Source organism: Plecotus auritus (genome assembly GCF_963455305.1).
Source record: "Plecotus auritus genome assembly, chromosome: X".
Classification (NCBI taxonomy): Eukaryota; Metazoa; Chordata; class Mammalia; order Chiroptera; family Vespertilionidae; genus Plecotus; species Plecotus auritus.
Window position 1 is genome coordinate 46,529,217 of NC_137784.1, and position 25,926 is coordinate 46,555,142.

The 25,926-nt window shown below is 40.7% G+C and overlaps 1 protein-coding gene across 4 annotated transcripts in view; it reads left to right on the plus strand.

Annotated features, from left to right (window-relative positions):
* HEPH (hephaestin) overlaps positions 1-25,926 on the plus strand; it is a 142,790-nt gene that overhangs the window by 67,601 nt on the left and 49,263 nt on the right. For all 4 annotated transcript variants that reach the window (XM_080652618.1, XM_080652617.1, XM_080652620.1 and 1 more), the window contains 3 exons: positions 3,943-4,153; positions 5,698-5,837; positions 6,612-6,743. In XM_080652618.1, coding sequence (XP_080508744.1) covers positions 3,943-4,153; positions 5,698-5,837; positions 6,612-6,743 — 483 coding nt within the window. The remainder of the gene's footprint in view (positions 1-3,942; positions 4,154-5,697; positions 5,838-6,611; positions 6,744-25,926) is intronic.

Sequence of the window (25,926 nt, forward strand, 5' to 3'; positions counted from 1 at the left end):
TGCATTGGGCCTCTAGTCTATATATATAAAAGCTTAAGTGACTGAATGGCTGAAGGATAGTTTGACCGATTGCTATGACATGCACTGACCACCAGGAGGAAGACGGTCAACACAGGAGCTGCCCCCTGGTGGTCAGTGCATTTCCACAGTGGGAGTACTGCTTAACTGACTGACAGGCGCCAGATGCTGGCAAGAGCAGCTGCGGCAGAGTGAACCTCTCCCACCTCCACGGCAGTGCATTACCGAGTGGTGGTGGTGGCAGGCACAGCAGGGCCAGGATGAGTAGGGGTAGTGCCTGGCCTAGGCTCCTTCCCAGCTGCCTGCCACTTCGTGCACTACTACATCCCTTGGGGGATGTTGGACTGCCGGTTTTGGCCCGATCCCCGCAGGCCAGGCCGAGGGACCCCACCTGCCAGAGGGACCCCGCTCACTCCACAGACACCCTATGAGCCTGAGCACCACCCCAGGTGTGGCCGGCCAGGGAGGTTGGCTCCAGGGTGTGACCGTCCCGTCTCTTCCAGTCCTGCCTTACCGGCCACCTTCTAATTAATGTCCTTTCAATGTGCATGAATCTGTGCACTGGGCCTCTAGTCCTATATAATAAAAGAGTAATATGCAAATTGACCATACCTCCGCTACACCACAAGCCATGCCCACCAGCCAATCAGGAGCAAGTATGCAAATTAACTCAACTAAGATGGCTGTGGCCACAGAGCGAGCAGGAGGCTTGGGTTTCCCCGGCAATGGAAGAAGCCAGGCTTCCCACACACCCTGGCTGGCCCTGGACTCCACTCAAGGCTACAACGTTTCAATTATAGAAGATAAATAAATCCCACCAAAATGGCGGCAACCGTGGAGCTGGAAAGAGCATGAGGCTTGAGTTGCCCCCAGCAATGGAGAAAGCCAAGCTTCCACAGCCCTGGCTTGCCTTGGCCTCCGCTCAAGGCTACGAAGTTGCAATTATAGAAGATAAATAAATCCCAACAAAAATGTCTGCAGCCACGGAGAGAGCAGGAGGCTTGGCTCCACTCAAAGCTACAAAGTTTCAATTATAGAAGATAAATAAATCCCAGATACCAGGGCCTCTGCTTGGGTCACCGGGGGGTGTGGCCAGCCTGCAAACCACCACAGGCCCCTCGCCCAGGCTGCCCCATGCCCCAAGGGAACCCCCACTCTGATCCAGGAACCCTTCAGGGCAAACCAGCTGGCCCCCACCTGTGCACCAAGCATCTATCCTATCTAATAAAAGAGTAATATGCAAATTGACCATCCCTCCAACACACAAGATGGCTTCCCCCATGTGGACACAAGATGGCTGCCAGAAGATGGCCAGCAGGGGAGGGCAGTTGGGAGGGACCAGGTCTGCAAGGGAGGGCAGTTGTGGGCAATCAGGCCAGCAGGGGAGGGCAGTTGGGAGGGACCAGGCCTGCAAGGGAGGGCAGTTGGGGGTGATCAAGCCTGCAGAGGAGGGCAGTTAGGGGTGACCAGGCCGGCAGAGGAGGGAAGTTGGGGGCGACTGGGCCTGCAGGGAAGGGCAGTTTGCGGGGGGGACCCAGGCCTGCAGGGGAGAGCAGTTGGGGGTGACCAGGCCTACAGGGGAGGGCAGTTAGGGGTGAGCAGGCCTGCAAGGGAAAGGCAGTTAGGGGCAAGCAGCCTGGCAGGAGAGCAGTTAGGCATCAATCAGGCTGGCAGGGGAGTGGTTAGGGGGTGATAAGGGTGGCAGGCAGAAGCGGTTAGGGGCAATCAGGAAGGCAGGCAGGCGAGCAGTTGGGAGCCAGCAGTCCTGGATTGTGAGAGGGGAGTCCGACTGCCTGTTTAGGCCCGATCTTACTGGGATCGGGCCTAAACGGGCAGTTGGACATCCCTGGAGGGATCCCAGATTGGAGAGGGTGCAGGATGAGCTGAGGGACACACACCCTTGTGCACGAATTTAGTGCACCAGGCCTCTAGTAATATTATAAGTCTGTATGGTGACAGATTAATAGATGTAATAGATTAATAGAATTATAAGGTAAAAATGGCAAATCACTCTGTTGTACACCTAAAACTAATATAATTAATATATTATATGTCAACTACACTTAAAGAAAAAATAGAGAGGAGCACTCAGTGCTCAATCATGTGGTTTAGATGGAAAAAATGTCAGGATTAGAAAGGCCAGTGATACAGAGGTCAGTGTGGGCCAGAATAGCCATGGAGGGCTTCCTGGAAGAGATGAATGATGAATTTAGTCTTAGAGAATGAGTGAGCTCTCAGAGATATTTGTTAGTGGTTTAGGTAGGTACATTCTAGAAAGGGAGTAACAACATAAGTGAAAATTCCAACAAAGGAACAAGATATGTGATAGGGGAAGTTAGGGCAGATTTAGTTGGAGCCCTGGTTGAATTTGGAATATAATGGGAAGTGGGATTGGGTTTATAGTCTGAAGCCAGCTCATAGAGGCCTTTACAAGTCAGGAAGAAGAGTTTGTAGTGATAAGATAGGCAATGGGCAACAAAGAAATAATGAAAAAACATTCTAAGAAAGTTAGCTTCTTCTGTTTAACATTCTGTGAGCCTTAGTGTCCTTGACATAGAAACCTGGAACTTGAAATCAGGTTCAGGCATCTCCACAATTTAGACACATAAGACTTACATCAAATATTTCATTGTAAATACCTAGGGAAGACCATTTCAAATCTCTGGTGTTAATATCCTTGTGATTAAGAAGTTCCTTTTATTTTAATTATATTTATGGGTGTAAGTAACATGGTTAATTACATTACACAAGTTTCAGGTGTACTACCTTATAATACATCTGCATACTCCATTGTGTGCTCACCACCCATAGTCTAGTCTCCCTCTGTCACCATATATTTGACCCCCTTTATCTTCATCTTCTGTCTATCTCCCTTCTCCTCTAATAACCACCATAATGTTGTCTGTGCCTATGAGTTTGTTTGTTGCTTTTTGTTTTTTATCTAACATAACAATAAAATTGTATGGTTCTTGTCCTTTCCATCTGATTTATTTCACTAAGCAAGAAGTTCATTTTTATATATCTATTCAAGCCTATCTTTATTTCTTTGCTACTTGGTAGAAAAGGTATACAAGTAGTTGGTCAATGCCTTTCTTGGAATAATAATTAGTATAGCCTTATTTACTTATGTACAGCTTTACTTATTGAATGTTTACTATATACTGTGCTAAGCAATGTATACATACTATTGTGTTTAACTCTATAACAACCCAATGAAGTCACTAAAATTATACCCATTTTACTATAAGGGAACTCAAACATACTTACAGAAGCTTAAAAATTGCTTCAAGGTTATATAGCAAATGTGTCAAATAAAGTGACCAAACATCCTAGTTTGCTAAGAACTGAGGAGTTTCCAGGGATATGAGACTTTTAGAGCTAAAACTCGGAAAGCCCTGAATAAATGGGGAGGAGCTGGTTATCCTTGTGGCAGAGTTTAGTTTTGTTTTTTTTTTTTTTTGTTTTGTTTTGTTTTTATCCTCAACGGAGGAGTGAGGATATTTTCTCAATGATTTTTAGAGAGTGGGAGAGGGGGGAGAGGGGAGAGAAAGAGGGCAGAAAGAGACACAATGATTGGTTGCTCCCCACACTCACCCAGTCTGAGTGCAGGGATCAAACCTGCAACCCAGGTATATGCCCTTGACCTGAATCAAACCCACAACCCTCCAGTGTGTAGGCCAATGCTCTAACCACTGAGTAACACTAACCAGGGCTTTAAACCCAGACAGTGTAGATTTGGACCTAGAACTTTTAATCTCTATGCTCATTGCTCTCAATACACTTATAATAATTTTTTATGTAATGCATAGATTAATCTTATCTGAATCTACTCATTCTCTGCAGTATGCCTAGAGAGAGGCAGGGAATCCCCAGCACTTCACAAGGGTATTCTGATTCAGGATTTGCTCTTTCTTCCTTTCTCAGGGATATTTGAGATTTACTGCCAGGCAGGCAGCCATAGAGAAGCAGGGATGAGGGCAATCTATAATGTCTCCCAGTGTCCCGGCCAAGCCACCTCTCGCCAACACTACCAAGCTGCAAGAATCTACTACATCATGGCAGAAGAGGTAGAGTGGGACTACTGCCCTGACAGGAGCTGGGAACTAGAATGGCACAACCAGACTGAGAAGGACAGGTAAGTCTTCAGAAAATAAGTCACTTTAAAGATTCTAGACAATTTTACACAGAAGGAGGATACTGAAATTCTGAAAGAAGGAAACTTACCTAAAGCCACCTAATAAGATACCAGCAAATCTGGTGCAGGGACTAAAATGCAGGTAAAGTAGAACTCATTGCTTCTTCTATATCGCTATACTTCAGGGCTGAAGTAAAAAATCTTACCCACAGCCTCGTGTTCTTAATCTTTGCCTCCTTTCCTCTTGTTAGCCAGAAGCACCCCTACTGGGACTTAAATTTTATAGAAAATTTACTCAAGGAACTGAATACCTCAAGGTCAGCTGTTCCTTGACAAAATGTCATTATGGTACAGGCTCAGCTGTATAGCAGGAAAAAATAGAGTGGCTTAAATAGGTTAGAATTTTACTTCTTGCTTGCATAATAGTATAATCATGAGCAGTTCAGGGCCTGTAGATGAATTAGTCACTTTTTCTAGGCTGTCTTTCATCTCTGTAATTAATATGCCTGTTCCCATTATAATAATTCCCATATATCAAGTAAGGGGATAGAAGTCCAAGGAAAGCAGTATTGTCTGTAAGTTGATGACCTGGAAGTTGTGTACATCACTTTCTCTCATACCCCATTATCCTAAACTTATTTATATGGCCATACCCAGCTGCAAGAAAGTTGGGGAAATGTGATCTCTGGTTTGACAGCCATGTGCTCGGCTAAAACCTAGGAGAAGAATAGAAACTGAGGTACAGTTTAACAATTTCCAATGCAGTTTATTTTTGGTATTCTCACTACCCTTTGCCAAGTCTTGCTCTGTATGTTGATTATTAAAGGTTGAAGTTTATTTTCTACCTTGTTCTGCAGCCTAGAAAAAGTGACTTCATTTTCTGAGCCTTGGTTTACTTATCTTTAAAGTGATGTGGTATACTTGAAATAACTTGACTGGAAGGAGGTAGGGAAGGAGCAGGAGACTTGAATCCAAGTTCTGGCTCCCTTTCTGGCTGACAGTATCAATTAAGATACATTCTGTCACCTTTGGATCACGGAATCCACCTCTGGAACATACCTACCTCACCAGCCTATTGATAATGCCAAATGATAAAATAATAATAAATATCTTTGTAAACAGAAAAGCATTCTATAAGGAGAAATCTGTCGGATTCCTACTTTTTCCTATCCCTCTAGCAGCAGAAGCAGTTAGTACTTTCCTACCACATGTACCTTGTCCTTTTGTTAAATTAATTTCATTTCAGACATCATCAAGGCTAGAGCTGGAGACCAAGTCTTCTGATTGTTATCCCAGTGTTCTTGTCATATACATTTTACTACATATTCATATCTGGATAATGGCAAACAAGAGAACATAAATAGATACTGAAATCTACCATCTATAATTGCATGTATGCAGCCAATGTGGTGGGAATCTGATATTAGAAGAAATAGGCCCCCTCCTTCTACTATCTGTGACATGAACTTGGATCTGACCTCACTCCCCTATGGTCTTGAGGGACTGAGAACCAGGTGCTGATACTATTCTTTGGAATCTTCTAGTTATGGTCACATCTTTCTGAGCAATAAGGATGGGCTACTGGGTTCCAGATACAAGAAAGCTGTATTCAGGGAATATACTGATGGTACATTCAGAATCCCTCGGCCAAGGACAGGACCAGAAGAGCACTTGGGAATCTTAGGTAAGGGAATTCCACTTTCCTCCTAGTGTCTACAATACTGTGCTGTTCCTAGAGGGGTTAAGTCACATTGGGAAGGACTCCCATTCCCCATTATCAGTTTTTCTTTATGATGTTCTAGAACTATAGTCATATTTTATAAATCAACCATGAAAATAGGCAATCAAAGGGGGGAATTCATGAATTTCCGCTGCAACATGAACCAGGTTTTCTCAGGTATCTAATCTAGAGATCTTTTAAGGTGATAGATTTCTTTTCCTTGCTAAAGGAGGAGGAATGTAGGACATCAGATAGTAGAAAAAAAATGGTGCAGGAAACCAGTATTAGCCTTGTTCCCCAATTTAATTATTGCCACAGTTTCTTTACTTTTGTGGGGGCCAATGAGTTTCCTCATTCTTGTCCTTGCACAGAGGGATCCACTGGCTCTTTAAGAGAGCCCAGCAAACTCTCACTCTTAATTAACAATTATACAGAGTCCTGATTCTCAGAAACTTGCAGTATTATTTAGAGAGAGCTGGGAAGGGAAAAGTGGGGGTAATTGGAGGCATAGCCCTCTTGATGAAGTACTTTCATCCTATGGGTAGCAGTATCAGTTTAAGGGCTTTTGAATTTAAAAATGAAGCTATTCATTACTTTCAATCTCAGAAAGATCCTTTTTTAGGGCAAACCCCTAATTCTGGGGAGCTCCTATTTACTATATGTCCCTTTCTTTAAATGCCTTTAATGTCCCTGTTCCACTACTCCACTAATGAGACTTCCTTCTTTTACATATAATAGGTCCACTTCTCAGAGGAGAGATTGGTGATATCCTCACTGTGGTGTTCAAGAATAATGCCAGCCGCCCCTACTCTGTACATGCCCATGGAGTGCTAGAATCTAGTACTGGCTGGCCCCTGGCTGCTGAGCCTGGTGAGTGGGAACATTTAGTGAAGGAAAAGAGAATGTGCAGCACTTCTTCAGCCCTCTGTCTTGCTCCTTTAAATTATGCTCCTAGAGAACTGAAATAGAAGTATTAGCCAGGACTAAACCATAGTCTGAGGTTGTCTCTTTAAAATACTCATTCTCTCAGTCTTAGAACACACTACTTTGGTTTTTTGTTTCATCAAAGTTACCCTCAACACTGGTTACACATGGAACCTTATACTAGCCTTAACTATGAATGCAGATGGAGCTTCTAATCCTCTCTAAATCTGAACTTAACCTTGGATATAGTATGAGCTTCTAATCATGGGTAGAGGGTTACCTGTCTCAGACCTCAAATTGATCCTTAACCCAAGCCATAAGATAAACTTCTTGTCCCCTTAATAAAGACTGAATCTTAACCCTAGTCACATACTAAGCTCCTGATACTAAATGTAGGGAAGCCATAATCTTGACCACATTTTCTTCCTTTCATTCATTCATTGAATAAATACTTATTGGAAGCCTACTGGGCTACTGGGCACAGGAAGAATTCTAGAAGGGATGACTGCAGTGAGAAATAGTACTTGTTCTTACTCTTAAAAAACTTGGGCTATTATCACAGAGAGGTAAGTAAACTGGTAATTATAATTCAGTGTTTTAAGTGTTAAGTAGGGATTTTTTTTTAAGTGTGGTAGGGAGGTGTAAAATAGTTTACCTGATATAATGCTTGGATGGTCAAAGATGGCTTCCCAAATAGGTGATATCTCAGCTGAGATCTAAATTATTAGTTCTCAAATTTTACCATGCATCAGAATCACCTGGAAGGCTTGTTAAACAATAGATTACTGGGATCAACCCCCAGAGGCTCTTATTCAGTAGGTGTGGGATGGGGCTCAAGAATTTGCTATTTCAAATTTCAAAGTGATTTTGATTTATCTAAATTAGGAACTTACACTTTGAGAACCACTGATTGAAAGGTTAAGTAAGAAGCGTACAATTCAAGGAATAGTGTGGAAGAAAAGCAGGGAATATTGCAATAAGTTTCAGATGTAGGGAATAGCCAGTAGTAAGAAAGATGAAAGTTTGAGTTGAGGAAAGGGGATAGATTCTAAAAAGATCAATGAGGTAAAATAAGCAAGATTTGGTGATTAATTGGATATTGAAGGTGAGAAAGGATTCTTGAATGAAATCCATGGCTTTGGAGGAAAATTCTGAAGTGGTACCCAGGTTTTTGGCGTGGCAACCAGGCAAATATTGATACCATTCACCAAGATAGAGTACATGGGGGTAGGTAGGGAACATGAGTGAAGATGGAGGAGATTGGATGATCATGAGTTTACTTTGGCATTTGTTGAATTTGAGATGTCTGCAAAGCAACCTATATAGATATCTAAAAGACATAAAGCTCTGGAGCTCAAGAAAAAGGTATGATCTGAAGTGATGAGGTGACAGGCATCAATATTTAAGTAGTAAATGAAGGCAAGGAAATGAACAGTCACCCCGAAAGAGTATATTAAGAATCTTAGAGTAACACCCTGAGGGAGACTAATATTTAATGTACTCATTTTTAAAAAATCACATGATCTCACTCATATGTGGAATATAATGAACAAAATAAACTGATGAAGAAAATAGATCCAGAGACATAGAAGCATGGAACAGAATCTCAGAGGGAAGGCCGGGGGTGGGGTGAGGGATGGGAAGAGATCAATCAAAGAACTTGTGTGCATATATATGCATAACCCTTGGGCACAAACAATAGGGTGGTGAAGGCCTGGGGCTGGGGGTGAGTGGGTAGGCTAGAAGAGGTTAATGAGGGGGAGGGGAAAAGGGAGACATTTGCAATGCTTTCAACAGTAAAGATTTAAAACAAGCAAATAAATAGGTAAGCCTGAGCCCTGACCAGTTGCTCAGTAGTTAGAGCATTGGCCCACTCACCAAAGGATCTCAGTTTAATTCCTGGTCAAGGGCCCATATCTGGGTTGCAGGTTCAACCCTGCTGGGAGACAACCAATTGATGTTTCTCTCTCTGCCCCTCCCACCCTTCCACTCTCTCTAAAAATAAATGAAAAAAATATCCTCAGGTGAGGATTAACAACAACAACAACAACAACAACAAAAGTAAGCCCGAGAGAAAGTAAGCAAGATGTTAAAATTAAAACAGGAGAATATGGTATCAAAATGTTTTATTTTTTAAGTAAATTTTTGCTTGTTATATAAAAGAGGAAAATTTCAGTTCAGTAGGAAAATCATGATTTATGTATTTATTTATTTACTTATGAATTAACTTTATTGGACTGACATTGTTTAATAAATTATATAGGTTTCAGGTGTACAATTCAATGATACATCATCTATATATCACATTGTGTACCCACCACCCAATGTCAAGTCTTTTTCCATCACCATATATTTGATATCCTTTACTGCTTTCTTACTCCCCCTTAACTCTGGGTAACCACCATACTGTTGTCTGAGTCTATGAGTTTTTTAAAATTATATTTATTGTTGAAATTATTAAAGATGTCCCCTTTGCCCCCCCCCCCCTTTATCCCCTCCATCTTGCATCAGCCCCCTTCCAGGCCTTTACACACTATTATTGTCTGTGGCCATGGGCTATGCATACTAGTACATGCATACAAGTTCCCTGGTTAATCTCTTCCCACCCACTTAAACCTTGCCTTCCCTCTGAAATTTGTCAGTCTGTTCCATGCTTCTATGTCTCTGGATCTATTTTTTTTGTTCACCAGGTTTTTTTTTGTACATTAGATTTCACATATGAGTGAGATCATGTGATACCTTTCTCTGACTGGATTATTTCACTTAGCATAATGCTCTCCATGTCCATCCATGCTACTGCAAATGGTAAGAGTTCCCTCTTTTTATAGCCACATAGTATTGCATTGTGTAAATATATCACAGCTTTTTTATTCACTTATCTATTGATGGGAACTTGGACTGATTACAAATCTTAGCTATTGTAAATTGCACTCTATGAACATAGGAGTGTATATATTCTTTCTGATTGGTGTTTCAGTTTTCTTAAGATTTAGTCCTAGAAGTGTGATCACTGGGTCAAATGGGTATTCCAAAACCGGATAAAGACACTAAAAAGAAAGAGAATTACAAGCCAATATCCCTGATTAACATAGATGCTAAAATCCTCAACAAAATATTAGCAAGTTGAATCCAGCAATATATTAAAAAGATCATACACCACAACCAAGTGGGATTCATTCCAAGGATGCAAGGCTGGTACAATATTTACAAATCAATAAATGTGATACATAACATAAACAAATTGGAGACAAAATCACATGATCATATCAATTGACACAGAAAAAAGCATTCAACAAAATCCAACACACTTTTTAAATAAAAACTCTCAGCAAAGTGGGAATAGAGAGATCATACATCAACATAATAAAGGCCAAATATGACAAACCAATAGCCAACATCATACTCAATGGGCAAAAAGTAAAACCATTTCCCCTAAGAACAGGAAGAAGACAAGAATGTCTGCTTTCACCACTCTATTCAACATAGTACTGGAAATCCTAGCCACAGCAATCAGACAAAAATAAAACATAAAAGGCATAATTATTCACAGATAACATGGTATTGTACATAGAAAACACTAAAGACTTCACAAAAAAAAAACTACTAGATTCAATAAATGAATTCAGCAACATAGCAAGATACAAAATTAACACCCAGAAATCGATGGCATTTTTACACATCAATAATGAACTTTCAGAAAGAGAAACTAAAAAACCAACCAAACAATAACAACAAAATTCCATTTACCAGTGCAACAGAAAAATTAAGTTTCTTAGGAATAAACTTAACCAAGGAGGTAAAAGACCTGTACGAGTTTTTTTTTCTTGTTTGTTCATGTGTTGCTTTCAGTGTTATATCCCACATACGAGCAAAATCACATGGTTCTTAATTTTTTCTGTCTGACTTATTTTGCTTAGCATGATATTTTCAAGATTCATCCATGTTGTTGCAAATGACAATATTTAATCTTTCCTTATGGCTGAGTTGTATTCCATTTTATATAATTACCACATCTTCTTTATCCAATCATCTATGGAAGGATACTTAAGTTGTTTCCATGTTTTGGCCACTGTGAATAATGCTACAATGAACATAGAAGTGCATATATTTTGCAAATAAATGTTTTCAAATTTTTCAGGTAGATACCCAGAAGATGGGTGGCTTTGTCATATGGTACCTCTATTCTAAATTTTTTGAGGAACCTAAATACTGTTTTCCATAGTGGCTATACCAGTTTACATTCCCAACAGCAGTAAATGAGTGTTCCTTTCATTCCACAACCTCTCCAACACTTGTTATTGTCTTGTTGATAGTAGCCATTCTAACAGGTGTGAGGTGGTATCTCATTGTAGTTTTGATTTGCATTTTCCTAATAGCTAATGAAGTTGAGTATCATTTCATATATCTGTTGGCCATTTGTATGTCTTCTTGGAAGAAGTGACTTTTCAGGTACTCTACCCAGTTTTTAATTGGGTTGTTTATTGGTTTGTTTGGTGTTGTTGAGTGGTATGTGTTCTTTATATATTTTGGATTTAAACTCCTTGTGAGAGCTATTGTTTGCATATATCTTCTCCCATTTGATTAGTTGCCTTTTTGTTTTGTTGGCAGTTTCCTTTGCTGTGCAGAAACTTTATAGTTTGATACAGTCTCATTCAGTTACTTTTGCATTTATTTCCCTTGCCTTTGGGGTCAAATTCATAAAATCCACTATAAGACCAAGGTCCATAAGTTTAGTACCTATGTTTTTTTCTATGGAATTTTTTGTTTCAGGTCTTATATTTATTTATTTGGTCCATATTTTAGTTAAGTTTTGTATATGGGGACAAAGTGTAGTCTAGTTTCATTCTTTTCAGGTGGCTTTCCAATTTTCCCAACACCATCTACTGAAGAGTTTTTCTTTCTCCTTTGTAACATTTTTACTCTTTTGTTGAAAAGTATTTGCCCATATACTATTTTATTTTATGTTTATTTTTTTTATTAAGGTATTATATGTGTACATATCTTACCATTGCCCCCCCCACCCCACTCCCATACATGCCTCACCCCCCAATGTTTTGCATCCGTTGGTTACTCTTATATAAATGCATATAAGTCCTTCAGTTGATCTCTTATTTCTCCCACCTCTCCCTAACCTTACCGCTGTAATTTGACAGTCTGTTTGATGCTTTACTGCCTCTGTATCTATATTTTTGTTCATCAGTTTATAATGTTTTTCATTATCCCCAAATGAGTGAGATCATGTGGTATTTTTCTTTCATTGACTGGCTTATTTCACTTAGCATAATGTTCTCTAATTCCATCCAGGTGCCTACAAATGGTAGTAATTCCTTCTTTTTTATGGCAGCATAGTATTCCATTGTGTAGATGTACCATAGTTTCCTGATCCAGTCATCTGCTGACGGGCACTTAGGCTGTTTCCAAATCTTAGCTATGGTAAATTGTGCTGCTATGAACATAGGGGTGCATATATCCTTTCTGATTAGTGTTTCTAGTTTCTTAGGATATATTCCCAGGAGTGGGATTACTGGGTCAAATGGGAGTTCCATTTTCAGTTTTTTGAGGAAACTCCATACTGTTCTCCACAGTGGCTGCACCAGTCTGCATTCCCACCAGCAGTGCACGAGGGTTCCTTTTTCTCCGCATCCTCGCCAACACTTGTCGTTTGTTGATTTGTTGATCATAGCCATTCTGAGAGGTGTGAGATGGTATTGCATTGTCGTTTTGATTTGCATCTCTCGGATAATTAGTGACTTTGAGCATGTTTTCATGTGTCTCTTGGCCTTCCTTCTGTCTTCTTTTGAAAAGATTCTATTTAGGTCTGTTGCCCATTTTTTTTATTGGATCATTTATTTTCCTTTTATTAAGTTGTATAAGCTGCCTGTAGATGTTGGAGATTAAACCTTTATCAGTGATAACATTTGCAAATATGTTCTCCCATACAGTGGGGTTTCTTGTTGTTTTGTTGATGGTTTCTTTTGCTGTGAAAAAGCTTTTTATTTTGATGTAGTCCCATTTGTTTATTTTCTCTTTGGCTTCCATTGCCCTAGGGGCAGTATCAGTGAAAAAGTTCTTTTGGCATATGTCTGAGATTTTGCTGCCTGTGGATTCCTCCAGTATTTTTATGGTTTCCCGTCTTATATTTAAGTCATGTACCCATTTTGAGTTTATTTTTGTGGATGGTGTAAGTTGGTGATCTGGTTTCATTTTTTTGCATGTATCTGTCCAATTTTCCCAACACCATTTATTAAAGAGACTGTCTTGACTCCATTGTATGCTCATGCCTCCTTTGTCAAATATTAAATGCGCATATTGGTTTGGGTCGATATCTGGATTCTCTATTCTGTTCCATTGATCTATATGTCTGTTCTTGTGCCAGTACCAGGCTGTTTTGAGGACAGTGGCTTTGTAATACAGCTTGAAATCTGGTATTGAGATCCCTCCTACTTTATTCTTCTTTCTCAGGATTGCTGTGGCTATTCGGGGTCTTTTTTTATTCCAGATGAATTTTTGGAGAGTTCTTTCTAGGTCTGTGAAATACACCGTTGGTATTTTAATGGGGAGTGCATTGAATCTATAGATTGCTTTGGGTAGTATGGACATTTTAATGATGTTGATTCTACCAATCCATGAAGATGGTATGTTCTTCCATCTGTTTACATCTTCCTCTATCTCTTTTTTCAGTGTCCTGTAGTTTTCCGCATATAGGTCTTTTACCTCCTTGGTTAGGTTTATTCTTAAGTATCTTAATTTTTTTTAGTGCGATGGAAAATGGGATTGCTTTTTTAGTCTCTCTTTCTGTAAGTTCACTGTTGGTGTATAGAAATGCCATAGATTTCTTGGTGTTAATTTTGTATCCTGCTACATTGCCGAATTCATTTATTAAGTCTGTTAGTTTTTTGAAGGAGTCTTTCGGGTTTTTTATGTACAATATCATGTCATCTGCAAATAAGGACAGCTTTACTTCTTCTTTTCCAATTTGGATGCCTTTTATTTCTTCTTCTTGTCTAATTGCAGTGGCTAATACTTCCAGTACTATGTCAAACAGGAGTGGTGAGAGTGGGCATCCCTGTCTTGTTCCTGTTCTTAGGGGAAATGGTTTTAGTTTTTGCCCATTGAGCATGATGTTAGCTGTGGGTTTATCATATATAGCTTTTATTATGTTGAGGTATGATCCTTCTATTCCCAACTTGTTGAGAGTTTTTATCAAGAAAGGGTGTTGAATTTTGTCAAATTCTTTTTCTGCATCAATTGATATGACTATGTGATTTTTATCTCTCAATTTGTTTATGTGATGTATCACATTTATTGATTTGCGGATATTGAACCATCCTTGCATTCCTGTGATAAACCCTACTTGGTCATGGTGTATGATCTTTCTGATGTACTGCTGGATCCTATTTGCTAGAATTTTGTTGAGGATTTTGGCATCTACATTCATGAGGGATATTGGCCTGTAATTCTCCTTCATTGTGTTGTCTTTATCTGGTTTTGGTATTAGGGTGATGCTGGCTTCATAGAAGGATCTTGGAAGTGTTCCTTCCTCTTGAATTTTTTGGAATAGTCTGAGGAGGATAGGTTTTAGTTCTTCCTTGAATGTTTGGTAGAACTCTCCTGTGAAGCCGTCTGGCCCCGGGCTTTTGTTTGCCGGAAGCTCTTTGATGACTGCTTCAATTTCTTCCATAGTTACTGGCATGTTGAGCTGTTTAGATTCTTCCTGATTGAGTTTTGGAAGGTTATATTTTTCTAGGAATATGTCCATTTCCTCCAGGTTGTCCAGTTTGTTGGAATAGAGTTGTTCGTAGTATTTTTTAACAATCCTTTGTATTTCGGCGGGATCTGTTGTTATTTCACCTCTTTCATTTCTGATCTTGTTTATTTGGGTCCTCTCTCTTTGCTTCTTGGTGAGCCTGGCTAGAGGTTCATCAATCTTGTTTATCCTTTCCAAGAACCAGCTCTTGGTTTTGTTGATCTTTTGTATTGTTTCTTTGGTCTCTATGTCGTTTATCTGTGCTCTGATCTTTATTATTTCCTTCCTTCTGCTTACACTGGGCTTTTCTTGTTGCTCTTTTTCTAACTCTTTGAGTTGTTGGGTTAGGTAATTTATTACCCCTGTTTCTTGTTTTTTGCAGTAGGCTTGTAGAGCTATGAACTTCCCTCTCAAGACTGCTTTCGCTGTGTCCCATAGATTTTGGATTGTAGTGTTTTCATTGTCATTTGTTGTCATGATGTTTTTTATTTCTTCTTTGATCTCTCTGGTAAACCAGTCATGGTTTAATAGCATGCTGTTTAGTCTCCATGTGTTTGATTTCTTTGGGTTGTTTTTATTGTAGTTGATTTCCAGTTTTATGCCACTGTGGTCTGAGAAGATGCTTGATATGATTTCTATCTTCTTTAATTTGAAGAGACTTTGCGTATGTCCCAACATATGGTCTATCTTTGAAAATGACCCAAGTGCACTTGAGAAGAATGTATATTCTGTGGCTTTGGGGTGAAATGTTCTGAAAATGTCAATTAATTCCATCTGGTCTAGTGAGTCATTTAGGATTGATGTTTCTTTGCTGATGTTTTGTTTAGAGGATTTGTCCAATGGTGATAGTGGGGTATTAAAGTCTCCTACTATGATTGTATTGCTGTCAATCTCTCCCTTGATATCCTCCAGGAGTTTTTTTATGTATTTGGGTGCTCCTGTATTGGGTGCATATATGTTTACCAGAGTTATTTCTTCTTGTTGGATTACTCCTTTTAGTATTATGAAGTGGCCTTCCTTATCTCTTGTTATGTCCTTCAGTTTGAGATCTAATTTGTCAGATATAAGTATTGCTACCCCAGCGTTTTTTTTCAGTTCCATTTGCCTGGAAAACCTTTTTCCATCCCTTCACCCTCAGCCTGTGTGCGTCTTTTTTTTTGAGGTGGGTTTCTTGTAGACAGCAGATATATGGGTCGTGTTTTCTTATCCAATCTGTTACCCTATGTCTTTTGATTGGGGCATTTAATCCATTTATATTTAAAGTTATTATTGATAGGTACTTATTTGTCGCCATTCCTATTCTTTACCTCTGTGTTACTTCTTCGCTTCCTGTTTCTTTCTTTTTTTTTTTTTTTTTTTTTTTTTTTTTTTTTACAGCAGACCCTTAGCATTTCTTGCATTGCTGGTTTGGTGGTAATAAATTCCCTTAGTCCTTTTTTGTCTGTGAAGCTCCTGATTTCACCTTCAATTTTGATTGACAGCCTTGCTGGGTACAGTATTCTTGGATTCAGACCCTTCCTTTGCATGACTTTGTATATTTCATTCCATTCCCTTCTGGCCTGATGAGTTTCTGTTGAGAAATCAGTTGCTAGTCTGATGGGGGTTCCTTTGTATGTAACTTTCTGTCTCTCTCTTGCTGCCTTTAAGATTCTTACTTTGTCATTGGTGTTTGCCAATTTAATTATAATGTGCCTTGGCGTCGGTCTTTTGGGGTTCATTTTGCTTGGGACTCTGTGACCTTCTTGGATTTGTGTGGGTTTTTTCTTCCCTATATCAGGGAAATTTTCTGTCATTATTTCTTCAAAGAGGTTTTCTATTCCTTGCTCAGCTTCCTTTCCTTCTGGAACCCCTATTATGCGGATGTTGTTTTGTTTCGTGTTGTCCCAAAGTTCCCTTAGACTCTCCTCCTGCCTTTTAATTTTCTTTTCTAGAAGTTGCTCTACTTGGGTATTTTTTTCCATCTTGTCTTCTAGCTCACTGATGCGGTCCTCTGCTTCTTCTAGTCTACTCTTGATGCTTTCTATTGAGTTCTTTACAGCAGCGATGTCATTTTTCATTTCTTCTTGGTTCTTCTTCATTTCCTCTTGGTTCTTGCTCATATTGTCGAATTTGTCTTCCATTCTTTTCAGCCACCTTATGACCATTTCTCTGAATTCTTTTTCTGGAAGGTTGCTTGCCTCCATTTCGTTTACTTCCTTTTCTGGTGATGCCTGCTTTTCTTTCATATGCGGGCTGCTTCTTTGTCTCCCCATGGTCTCTCTTCTTGGGTGTCTGGTTATGTAGTTCTCTCTCTCCTGGGTTGATTTAAAGGCACAAAATACAGCCCTACCAGGTACAACTCACAAGGCCCTGAACAGGAATGTATTCACGATATTAATAACCTCCAATAAAGGTGACCACCAGAGAAAGGCAAATTAGGTGATAGGAGAGAAAGAAGAAGAGGAAAAAAGAAAGAAAGAAAGAAAGAAAAAAAGAAAAAAGGAGTGTGAAAATGAAATTGGGAAAAGGGAAAGTAAAGAAAAAAAAAAGTAAGAGAGACAAGAAAGTGACTAAGAGAGAAAGGGGAACAGACTATATATATTGGGGATAAAACTCCAATAGAACAATCACTAATCCCAGCAAATGCCAGCAACAAGTGCCTGGGGATTAGTACAAACTACAACACCAACTAATATGGAGTGAGGCAAGGGAAAGCTGAAGCACAAAACAAACAAAAAAAATAAACAAGAGAAGAATAAGCAAAACAATCTCACAAAAAAGCATAAAAATTCGATATAATCTACATTCAAGCAAACAACAACAAAAGGACAGAGAGAAGGACAAGTTTATGGATAACTCAGACAGCGAAGGGAGAGGTGTATGTGGACTTGGAGCAGGGGATTGGAGATTAGATATGTAAGTAGGGTGAAATTTTAACAAGGGGTAAACAGAAAGAATAGGGAAAATCTAAAGCAGTAAAAGGGTAAGATAAACAGGACACTGAAAAGGGGGAGGTTAGGAAGAGAGTGATAGCCTAAAGGTAGAGTTGAGATAGAGTAAAACGATGCTAAAGGAAAGATAAAAATAGAATGTAGAACCCTAATCCCAAAATAAAATGAAGAGAAAATAAAATGACACTTAAAAAAAAAAGATAAAATAGTAGTAGTAATAATACGGATTGAAAATAAAAATGTAATAATTAAAAAGGTAAAATCAAGTGATGAAAAAAGAAAAAAAGTTTCTTGATTAAAAGATGCAAAAAATGAAAATAAAAAAAAATAAAAAAAAAATAAAAGGTAAAAATAAAATGTGAAGTAGTGAAGGTCATTCACTTCCTCTGTTTTTCTGTTTGGCATGCCTGTTTCTCAGTCCAGACAGTATTGCAGTTCCCTGCGATCCACTGCTCTTCAGTGTTGTAAGCAGTCCTGATTTTAAGCAGGCGGTTTGTCTTAATTTCTCGTATTCCTTTATTTTTGATTACACAAGAGTCAATTTGTGATTCAGCCCCTGGGTGGCAGTGTTTCTGGATTGACTTCCGGGTCTATCTATGGCCTCTCTAGGCAGTGTTAGAGCCTTCTTTCCCTGGGGCACTCACTACCGGTTTGTGGGAGTGGGCTGCCTCAGAGCTGACTCTCCAATGGTCACTCCCTGCTCCGATCCCCAGGTTCCAGAAAAACAACTTTCCACTGCAGTCTCCCAGGGTGTCCCCAACTGGGTGATCCTATGTATTGGACTTAGTAATCAGAAGCAAGAATTTCAAGAGGAAAAAGCCCAGTTGTGCGAACTCCGGGACTGCGCGTAAGCCCAGGCACCCAGGGAACGCAGGGGCTGCGCGTAAGTCTGGACTGCCTGAAATTCTTAGGGTGTCCCTGCACTTCAGATCAAAATGGGTTGCTTTTTAGAGTGCCCTTCTCTTAGCAGCTCTGAGGACCCCTTTCCACAATCACAGATCACGCCAGCCCCTACAGCCACGGATTTTTCTAGGCACAGACTTCCCTGGTCCTCCAGCTCCCGCAAAACGCGCGTTCCTCTCTCCCGCCGGGACCAGAGACCTCACCTTATCCCAGGCGAAATCTGACCTTTCCGTGGTGGAGTGTAGAGCTCCTCTGAACCCGTGTGTTTGCGCCAATTGGGGAGCGTTGTTCTGGGGCTCGCAGTCGTTCCTTGGGTGCCGCAGTTGTGGATTCTCAGGCTTCCGATAAGCTCCACTTTCCGGATCAAGATGGCGCAGACTCCGCGTCCAAGCCCGCAGCTCCGGGAGGGTACCCAGCCGCAGTGGGAGCTGCCAGGTCAGGGGAACCCCGTTTAGCAGTCCCCCACCTCCTGGAATTCAGCTGTCTCCCAACCAGCCAACAAACACTCCTTGTGCGACCCTCAGCTGTTCTTTCTTTCTGCTCCGGGACAAGGCTCGGAACACGTCTGTCTATTCCGCCGCCATTATTCCCTGCCTGATCCCAGTCCACTCCATTTCTATCTGCCCATATACTATTGAAAAGTATTTGCCCATATATTCTCAATTCTGTTCCATTGGTGTTTAGGTCTTTTTTTCTGCCAATATCATGTTATTTTTATTATTGTCGCTTTGTAGTATAATTTGAAGTCAGGGAGCACGATACCTCTGGCTTTGTTCTTTTTTCTCAAGATTGCTTTGGCTATTTGAGGTCTTTGGGGTTCCATACAAACTGGTGATTTCTTTTAATCCTTACCTAAGGATATGTTGTTGTTATTTTTATTGACTTTAGAGAGAGGAAGAAAGACAGGAGAGAGAGAGAGAGAGAGAGAGAGAGAGAGATCAATTTGAGAAACATTGATTGACTGGTTCCCTCCTATATGCTCCCTGACCAGGAATTGAACCTGAAACCTTTTGGTGTACAGGACAACACTCCAACTGAGCCACCCAGCCAGGGCCAAACTGATGATTTTTTAATATTTCTTTTTAAAGATGTTATGGGGATTTTGATGGGAATTGCATTAAATCTGTATATTTCTTTGGGTAATATGGACATTTTAACTATGTTGATTCTTCCAAATGTTAATAAGCAGATCATTTTAAGAATGAATAGGTCAATATTTTCAGCTGCTTAAGAGAAGTTAAATAAGATCAGAATGGAAATTTCCCATTGGATATAGCAACAGAGTTGTGGCAGAAGTTTTTAACAAATTGGAGTGAATAGAAACCAGATTAGAATGGACTAAAGAGTAATTGGGTAAGATTTCATTCTTTTTTATGGCTGAGTAATATTCCAATTATTTATTAACTAGAGGCCCAGTGCACAAATTTGTGCACGGGTGCTGTCCAGCTGGCCTGGCCCCAATCAGGGCAGATTGAGGCTGGGCCTGTCAGGAGGAGGAGATGGCAGGAGGTTGGCTGGCCAGCCTGCCTGGATCTGGGCCCGATCAGGGTCCCTGATCAGGGCCAGGCCAGCTGGGGAAAGGGGCTGTGGGTGATTGGCCAGCAAGCCCTGCCCCTGATTGGGGTTGGGGGCCAATTTGGGGCAGGGCCAGCCATTGGGAGGTGCTGTGGGTGGTGGGCCAGCTGGCCCTGCCCCTGAATGGGGTGGGTGGGGGGTGCCGATTGGGGGCCAGTGGCCTGGGGGAGGGGCCATGGGTGGTTGGCCGGCTGGCACCACCCATGATCGGGGTGGGGGGCCGATCTGAGGTGGGGCTGGGTGGGGGGAGGGGGTGCAGGAGATTGGCTGGCCAGCCCCACCCCCTATTGAGGTAGGGTGGTGATCAGGGGTGGGGCTGGCTAGGGGGAGGGGCTGCAGGCCGATCGTGGTGGTGGGGGCCCATCAGGGGCATGGCCAACCTGGGGAAGGGGCTGCAGGAGGTTGGCTGGCCAGCTCCACCCTCTATTGAGGTGGGGTAGCGATCAGGGGCAGGGTTGGCCAGGGGGAGGGGCTTCAGGAGGTTGACCACACAGCCCCTCTCCCTATTGGGGTTAGGGGGTGCGATCAGGGGCAGTCCTATCATGGTGGGGCAGGCTGATGGGGGCCTGTCTGGCGGGGGCGGTAGGGGGAGAAGGGAGGGGGCATTTGGCCGTTAGGCCCGGCTCTTGATCAGGATGGGAGAGTCTGATCAGGGGCAGGCCAGCATGGGGGAGGGGCTGCGAGGTTGCCTGCTGGCCCTACCCCCTGATCGGTCTGGTTCGCCAGCCACAGTGAGCATCACAGAAACCGGTAGTGAGGTTGTTATGGCTGAGAGGTGCTCCATGCACCTCCTGGTGACCAGTCGTTTGGTCGTTTTGGTCGTGATGCCTCTTGGTCTTTTATTATTAGGACTAGAGGCCCAGTGCATGAAATTCATGCACTGGAGGGAGTGGCCCTCAGCCCAGCCTGAACCCTCTCCAATCTGGGACCCCCTCAGTTTAGGCCCAACATCCCTCTCACAATCTGGGACTGCTGGCTCCTAACTACTCGCCTGCCTGCCTACCTGATTACCCCTAACTGCTTCTGCCTGCCAGCCTGATCACCCCCTGACCACTCCCCTGCCGGCTCAATCACCCCCAACTGCCCTCTCCTGCCGACTCGATCATCCCTAACTGCTCTCCCCTGCTGGCCATCTTGTGGTGGTCATCTTGTGATGATGTGAGGGCAGCCATCTTGTGGCAGCCATCTTGTGACCATGTGGGGGTGGCCATCTTGTGACGACATGGAGGTGGCCATCTTACGATGACGTGAGAGTGTCATGCAAGGGTGTGACACCACCTAGGCTTTTATTATATAGAATGGGCACTTATGTTGCTACCATTTCTTGGTCACTGTAAATAATGTTGCAATGAACATACGCGTGTGTATATCTTTTCAAATTAGTGTTGTGTGTTTCTTCAAATAAATACCCAGAAGAATGAAACCTTACCATTTGTGACAACATGGATGGACCTAGAGTATATTGTGCTAAGTGAAATAGGAAGACAAATGCCATCTAATTTCACTTACATGTAGAATCTAAAGAACAAAATAAACAAAAAAAATCAGAAACAGACTCATAGATACAGAGAACAAATTAATGGTTGCCTGATTGGAGGGTGGTTGGGGGTCTAGGGTAAAAAGGTGAAGGAATTAAGAATTAAAAATTGGTAGTTACAAAATAGTCACAGGGATGTAAACTACAGCATAAAGAATATAGTAAATAATATTGTAATAGCTATATATGGTGCCAGGTGGGTATTAGATTAATCACTTCATAAATTAGATCAATGTCTAACCACTATGCTGTACACCTGAAACTAATATAATACAATATTGAATGTCAACTGTAATTTTTTAAAATTAAAAAAGGTAACATTTTAAAGAGTAATTGGGAGATGTGGGAGTGGAAACAGTGAGTGTGGCTTAATTTTAAGATGTGGGCAGAACAATTTCAGGTTATAAGAAGGTCTGGAGATTGACAAAAGGCTAAAGTAAAGTGATGATGAATCATCCATATAAACTTTGAAGTTACTCAGAAGAAACAAAGATATTGGAATGGAAAGGAAGATAGTGATCCAGGTACTAAAATATAAATAAATTTCTAAAAGGAGAGAAAGGATATTTTGGAGGCAGGGAAACCAGTTGGAAGGTTGTAGTGGTGATATCCATACAAGTGGTGATAATAACTTTAACACAGGTGGTAGGACATGAGGATGGGTAGAATTAGATATGTCCAAGAGATATTAAGGGATAATCCATAGAATATAATAATTGAACAAATGTTTAGGGGATAATGAAGATGGTGGAGTTAAGGATAATAAATTTTTGGATTAAGCTTCTAGATACTGGTACCACTCACAAAGCAGAAAAGAGATGGAGGAAGCAGGGGATGTTTGTGTTTGTTTAGAAGAGAAATATATTGCTTATTTTTTTAAAAAAATATTTAATCTTTATTGTTGAAAGTATTCTTTTTACCCCCATTGACCCCTTTTGGCCTGCCCCAGGCCTGCACCACCCTATTGTCTGTGTCCATGGGTTATGTATATATGCTTACAAGTTCTTTGGTAGGTCACTTCCCACCCAACCATCCTGCCTCTCCTTCCCTCTGAGATTCCACAGTCTGTTCTATATTTCTATGCCTCTGGATCTATTTTGTTCATCACTTTATTTTGTTCATTAGATGTGACATATGAGTGAGATCATGTGATACTTGTCTTTCTCTGACTGGCTTATTTTGCTTTCCATAATACTCTTCAGGTCCCTCCATTCTGTCTCAAAGGGTAAGAGGTCCTTCTTTTTTTTTACTGATGCATGGTATAAATCAGCCGTGGGAAAACTACGGCCCGCGGGCCGGATCCGGCCCGTTCGGCTGTTCTATCCCACCCGCGGAGCCGAAAGAGCGGAGGGTTCTCTTGCTCTCCCCTCCACTCCTTTACTTTGAATTTATATTAGTTCACACAAACACTCCATCGATGCTTTTGTTCCGGCCCTCCGGTCCAGTTTAAGAACCCATTGTGGCCCTCGAGTCAAAAAGTTTGCCCATCCCTGGTATAAATGTACCACAGCTTTTTTATCCACTCATCTACTGATGGGTACTTGGGCTGATTCAAGTTCTTAGCTATTGTAAATTGTACTGCTATAAACATAGAAGTGAATATATTCTTTCTGATTGGTGTTTCAGGTTTCTTAGGATATATTCCTACAAGTGGGATCACTGGGTCAAATGGCAGTTACATATTTAATTTTTTGAGGAAACTCCATATTGTTTTCCATAATGGCTGTACCAGTCTGTATTCCCAACAGCAGTGTACTAGGGCTCCCTTTTCTCCACATCCTCACTAGCACTTGTCATTTGTTGATTTGTTGATGGTAGCCATTCTTACAGGTGTAAGGTGATACCTCATTGTTCCTTTAATTTGCATGATGATCAGAGATTTTAACATTTTTTTCATATATTTCTTGGCCATCTGCATGTCTGCTTTGGAGAAGTGTCTATTTAGGTCCTTTGCCCATTTTTTAATTGGATCATTTGTCTTCCTTTTGTTAAGTTGTTTGAGTTCCTAATATATTTTGGATGTTAACCCTTTATCAGATGTACCATTGCCAAATACGTTCTCCCATATAGTGGGCTCCCTTTTTGTTTTGCTGATGGTTTCTTTTGCTATGCAGAAGAGTTTTATTTTGATGGAGTCCCATTTCTTTATTTTCTCCTTAGTTTCCTTTGCCCTAGGAGATGTATCCATAAACATATTCCTATGAGAGATGTCTGAGATTTTGCTGCCTATGGTTTCTTCTACGATTTTAATGATTTCCCAACTTACCTTTAAATTTTTATCCATTTTGAGTTTATTCTTGTGTATGGTGTAAGTTGGTGGTCTAGTTGTATTTTTTTTGTATGTACCTATCCAATTTTCCCAACACCATTTATTAAAGAAACTCTCTCTGCTCCAATGTATGTTCCTGCCTCCTATGTCAAATATTAATTGAGCATAATGGTATGGGTCAATTTCTGGGTTCTCTGTTCTGTTACATTGATCTATATGCCTATTCTTGTTTTGATTCCAATGGCTTTGTAGTATAACTTGATATTTGGTATTCTAATTCCTCCAGCTTTATTCTTATTTCTCAAGATTGCTGCAGCTATTCACCATCTTTTTTGGTTCCATATACATTTGTGGAGTGTTTGTTCTAGGTCTGTGAAATATGCCATTGGTATTTTAATAGGGATTGCATTGAATCTGTAGATTTCCTTGGGAAGTATAGACATTTTAATGATGTTAATTATACCAATCCATGAACATGGTAATATTCTTCTACTTGTTTATATCTTCCTCTATCTCTTTTTTCAATATCCGGTAATTTTCTGAGTACAAGTCTTTTACCTCCTTGGTTAAGCTTATTCTTAAATATCTTAAACTTTTTGTTGCAATGGTAAATGGAATTGATTATTTAGTTTCTCTTTCTGAAAGTTCATTATTGGTGTATAAAAAAAGCCATTGATTTTTCCAGAGTTGATTTTGGATTCTGCTACATTGCTGAATACATTTATTAAATCTAGTAGTTTTTTGGTGGAGTCTTTAGGGTTTTCTATGTACAGCATAATGTCATCTCTGAATAATGAGAGTTTTACTTCCTCATTTCCAATTTAGATGCCTTTTATTTGTTTCTTCTTGTCTGATCACTGTAGACAGGACTTCCAGTACTATCTATATATATAAAAGGCTAATATGCAAAGTGTCTATCTGATCAAGTAACTATGTCATACGCTGACCACCAGGGGCAGCCCCTCAATGCAGGAGCTGCTTTGACGTGCACTGATCATTTACAGAGAAATGGCACCACAGACCTGGGGCCCACAAAGCAACACTTGGTTTCCCCTATGTGGGATACAGGCCCCACCACCATTCCAGAGCAACAGCCCACCAAATCACAGCTGATGCTGCTGAGACCCCATGGCGCAAAATGTGGCCCACAGCCCAGCCCAGCCCAGAAATGGTGGCTGTGGGCTCCAGGTAATGATGTCACGTAGCAATGCCCAGCTTCCTCTTCCTAGAGACTAGCCTCCTTGGAGTTTCTTCAGCCCAGGAACACAACTTGCTTTATAGCCATGTGCAAACAATTTACTCTTTAACCAAATGTCTGTGAAGCGTTTTCCCATGCCTCATCTCATTTGATCCTCACAGAAGTCCAGGAGTAGGTAGATAGGAGACTTGGTGGGATCCTATTTTCATTAGTCAGAAAATGGAGATTTAGAAAGCTTAGAAACTTGACCTGACTGAAAAGAAGTAATAAATGACTTCAGGTTTTCTCACTGCGCAGAATATAGTCAAACACTGCTGCAGTTAAATATTTTACCCTTTGTTTTCCATGTGATCTACAATAATAATCTGCTTCATGTTGATATTTACTGCTGTGTTGTTTACAATTACCTGAAAGAGAAGTTGGGATGCTTCATTGGTCTGAAAAAGGTTTAGCTAAATCAGAAACAAATCTAATTAAGCATGTTTATTCTATATCTATAAAAGGCTAAGTTGACTTGCGCATGCATGATACATTGCATGATACATATAAAGCTCTCACTGGCGCCAATCGCACATGTGTGTTTTGATCTGTCATTGTCGATCATGAATTTGGTTGACACTTCTATTATAGAGAAAGGGCAAATAGCGATATTAAAACATTTCTTCTAATTAATTTCCTTTCAATGTGCACAAATTCCTGCACTAGGCCACTAGTAGTGAAAGTGGATATACCTGTCTGATTCCTGTTCTGAGGGGAAATGGTTTAGTTTTTGCCCACTGAGTATGATATTTGCTGTAGGTTTGTCATATATGGCCTCAATTCCCACTTTGCTCCCTGAATTCCCACTTTGCTGAGAGTTTTTATCAAAATGGGTGTTGAATTTTGTTGAAAATGCTTTTTCTGCATCTAGTCATATGATCATGTGATTTTTGTCTTTCAATTTGTTTATGTGATCTATTGATTTGAAGAT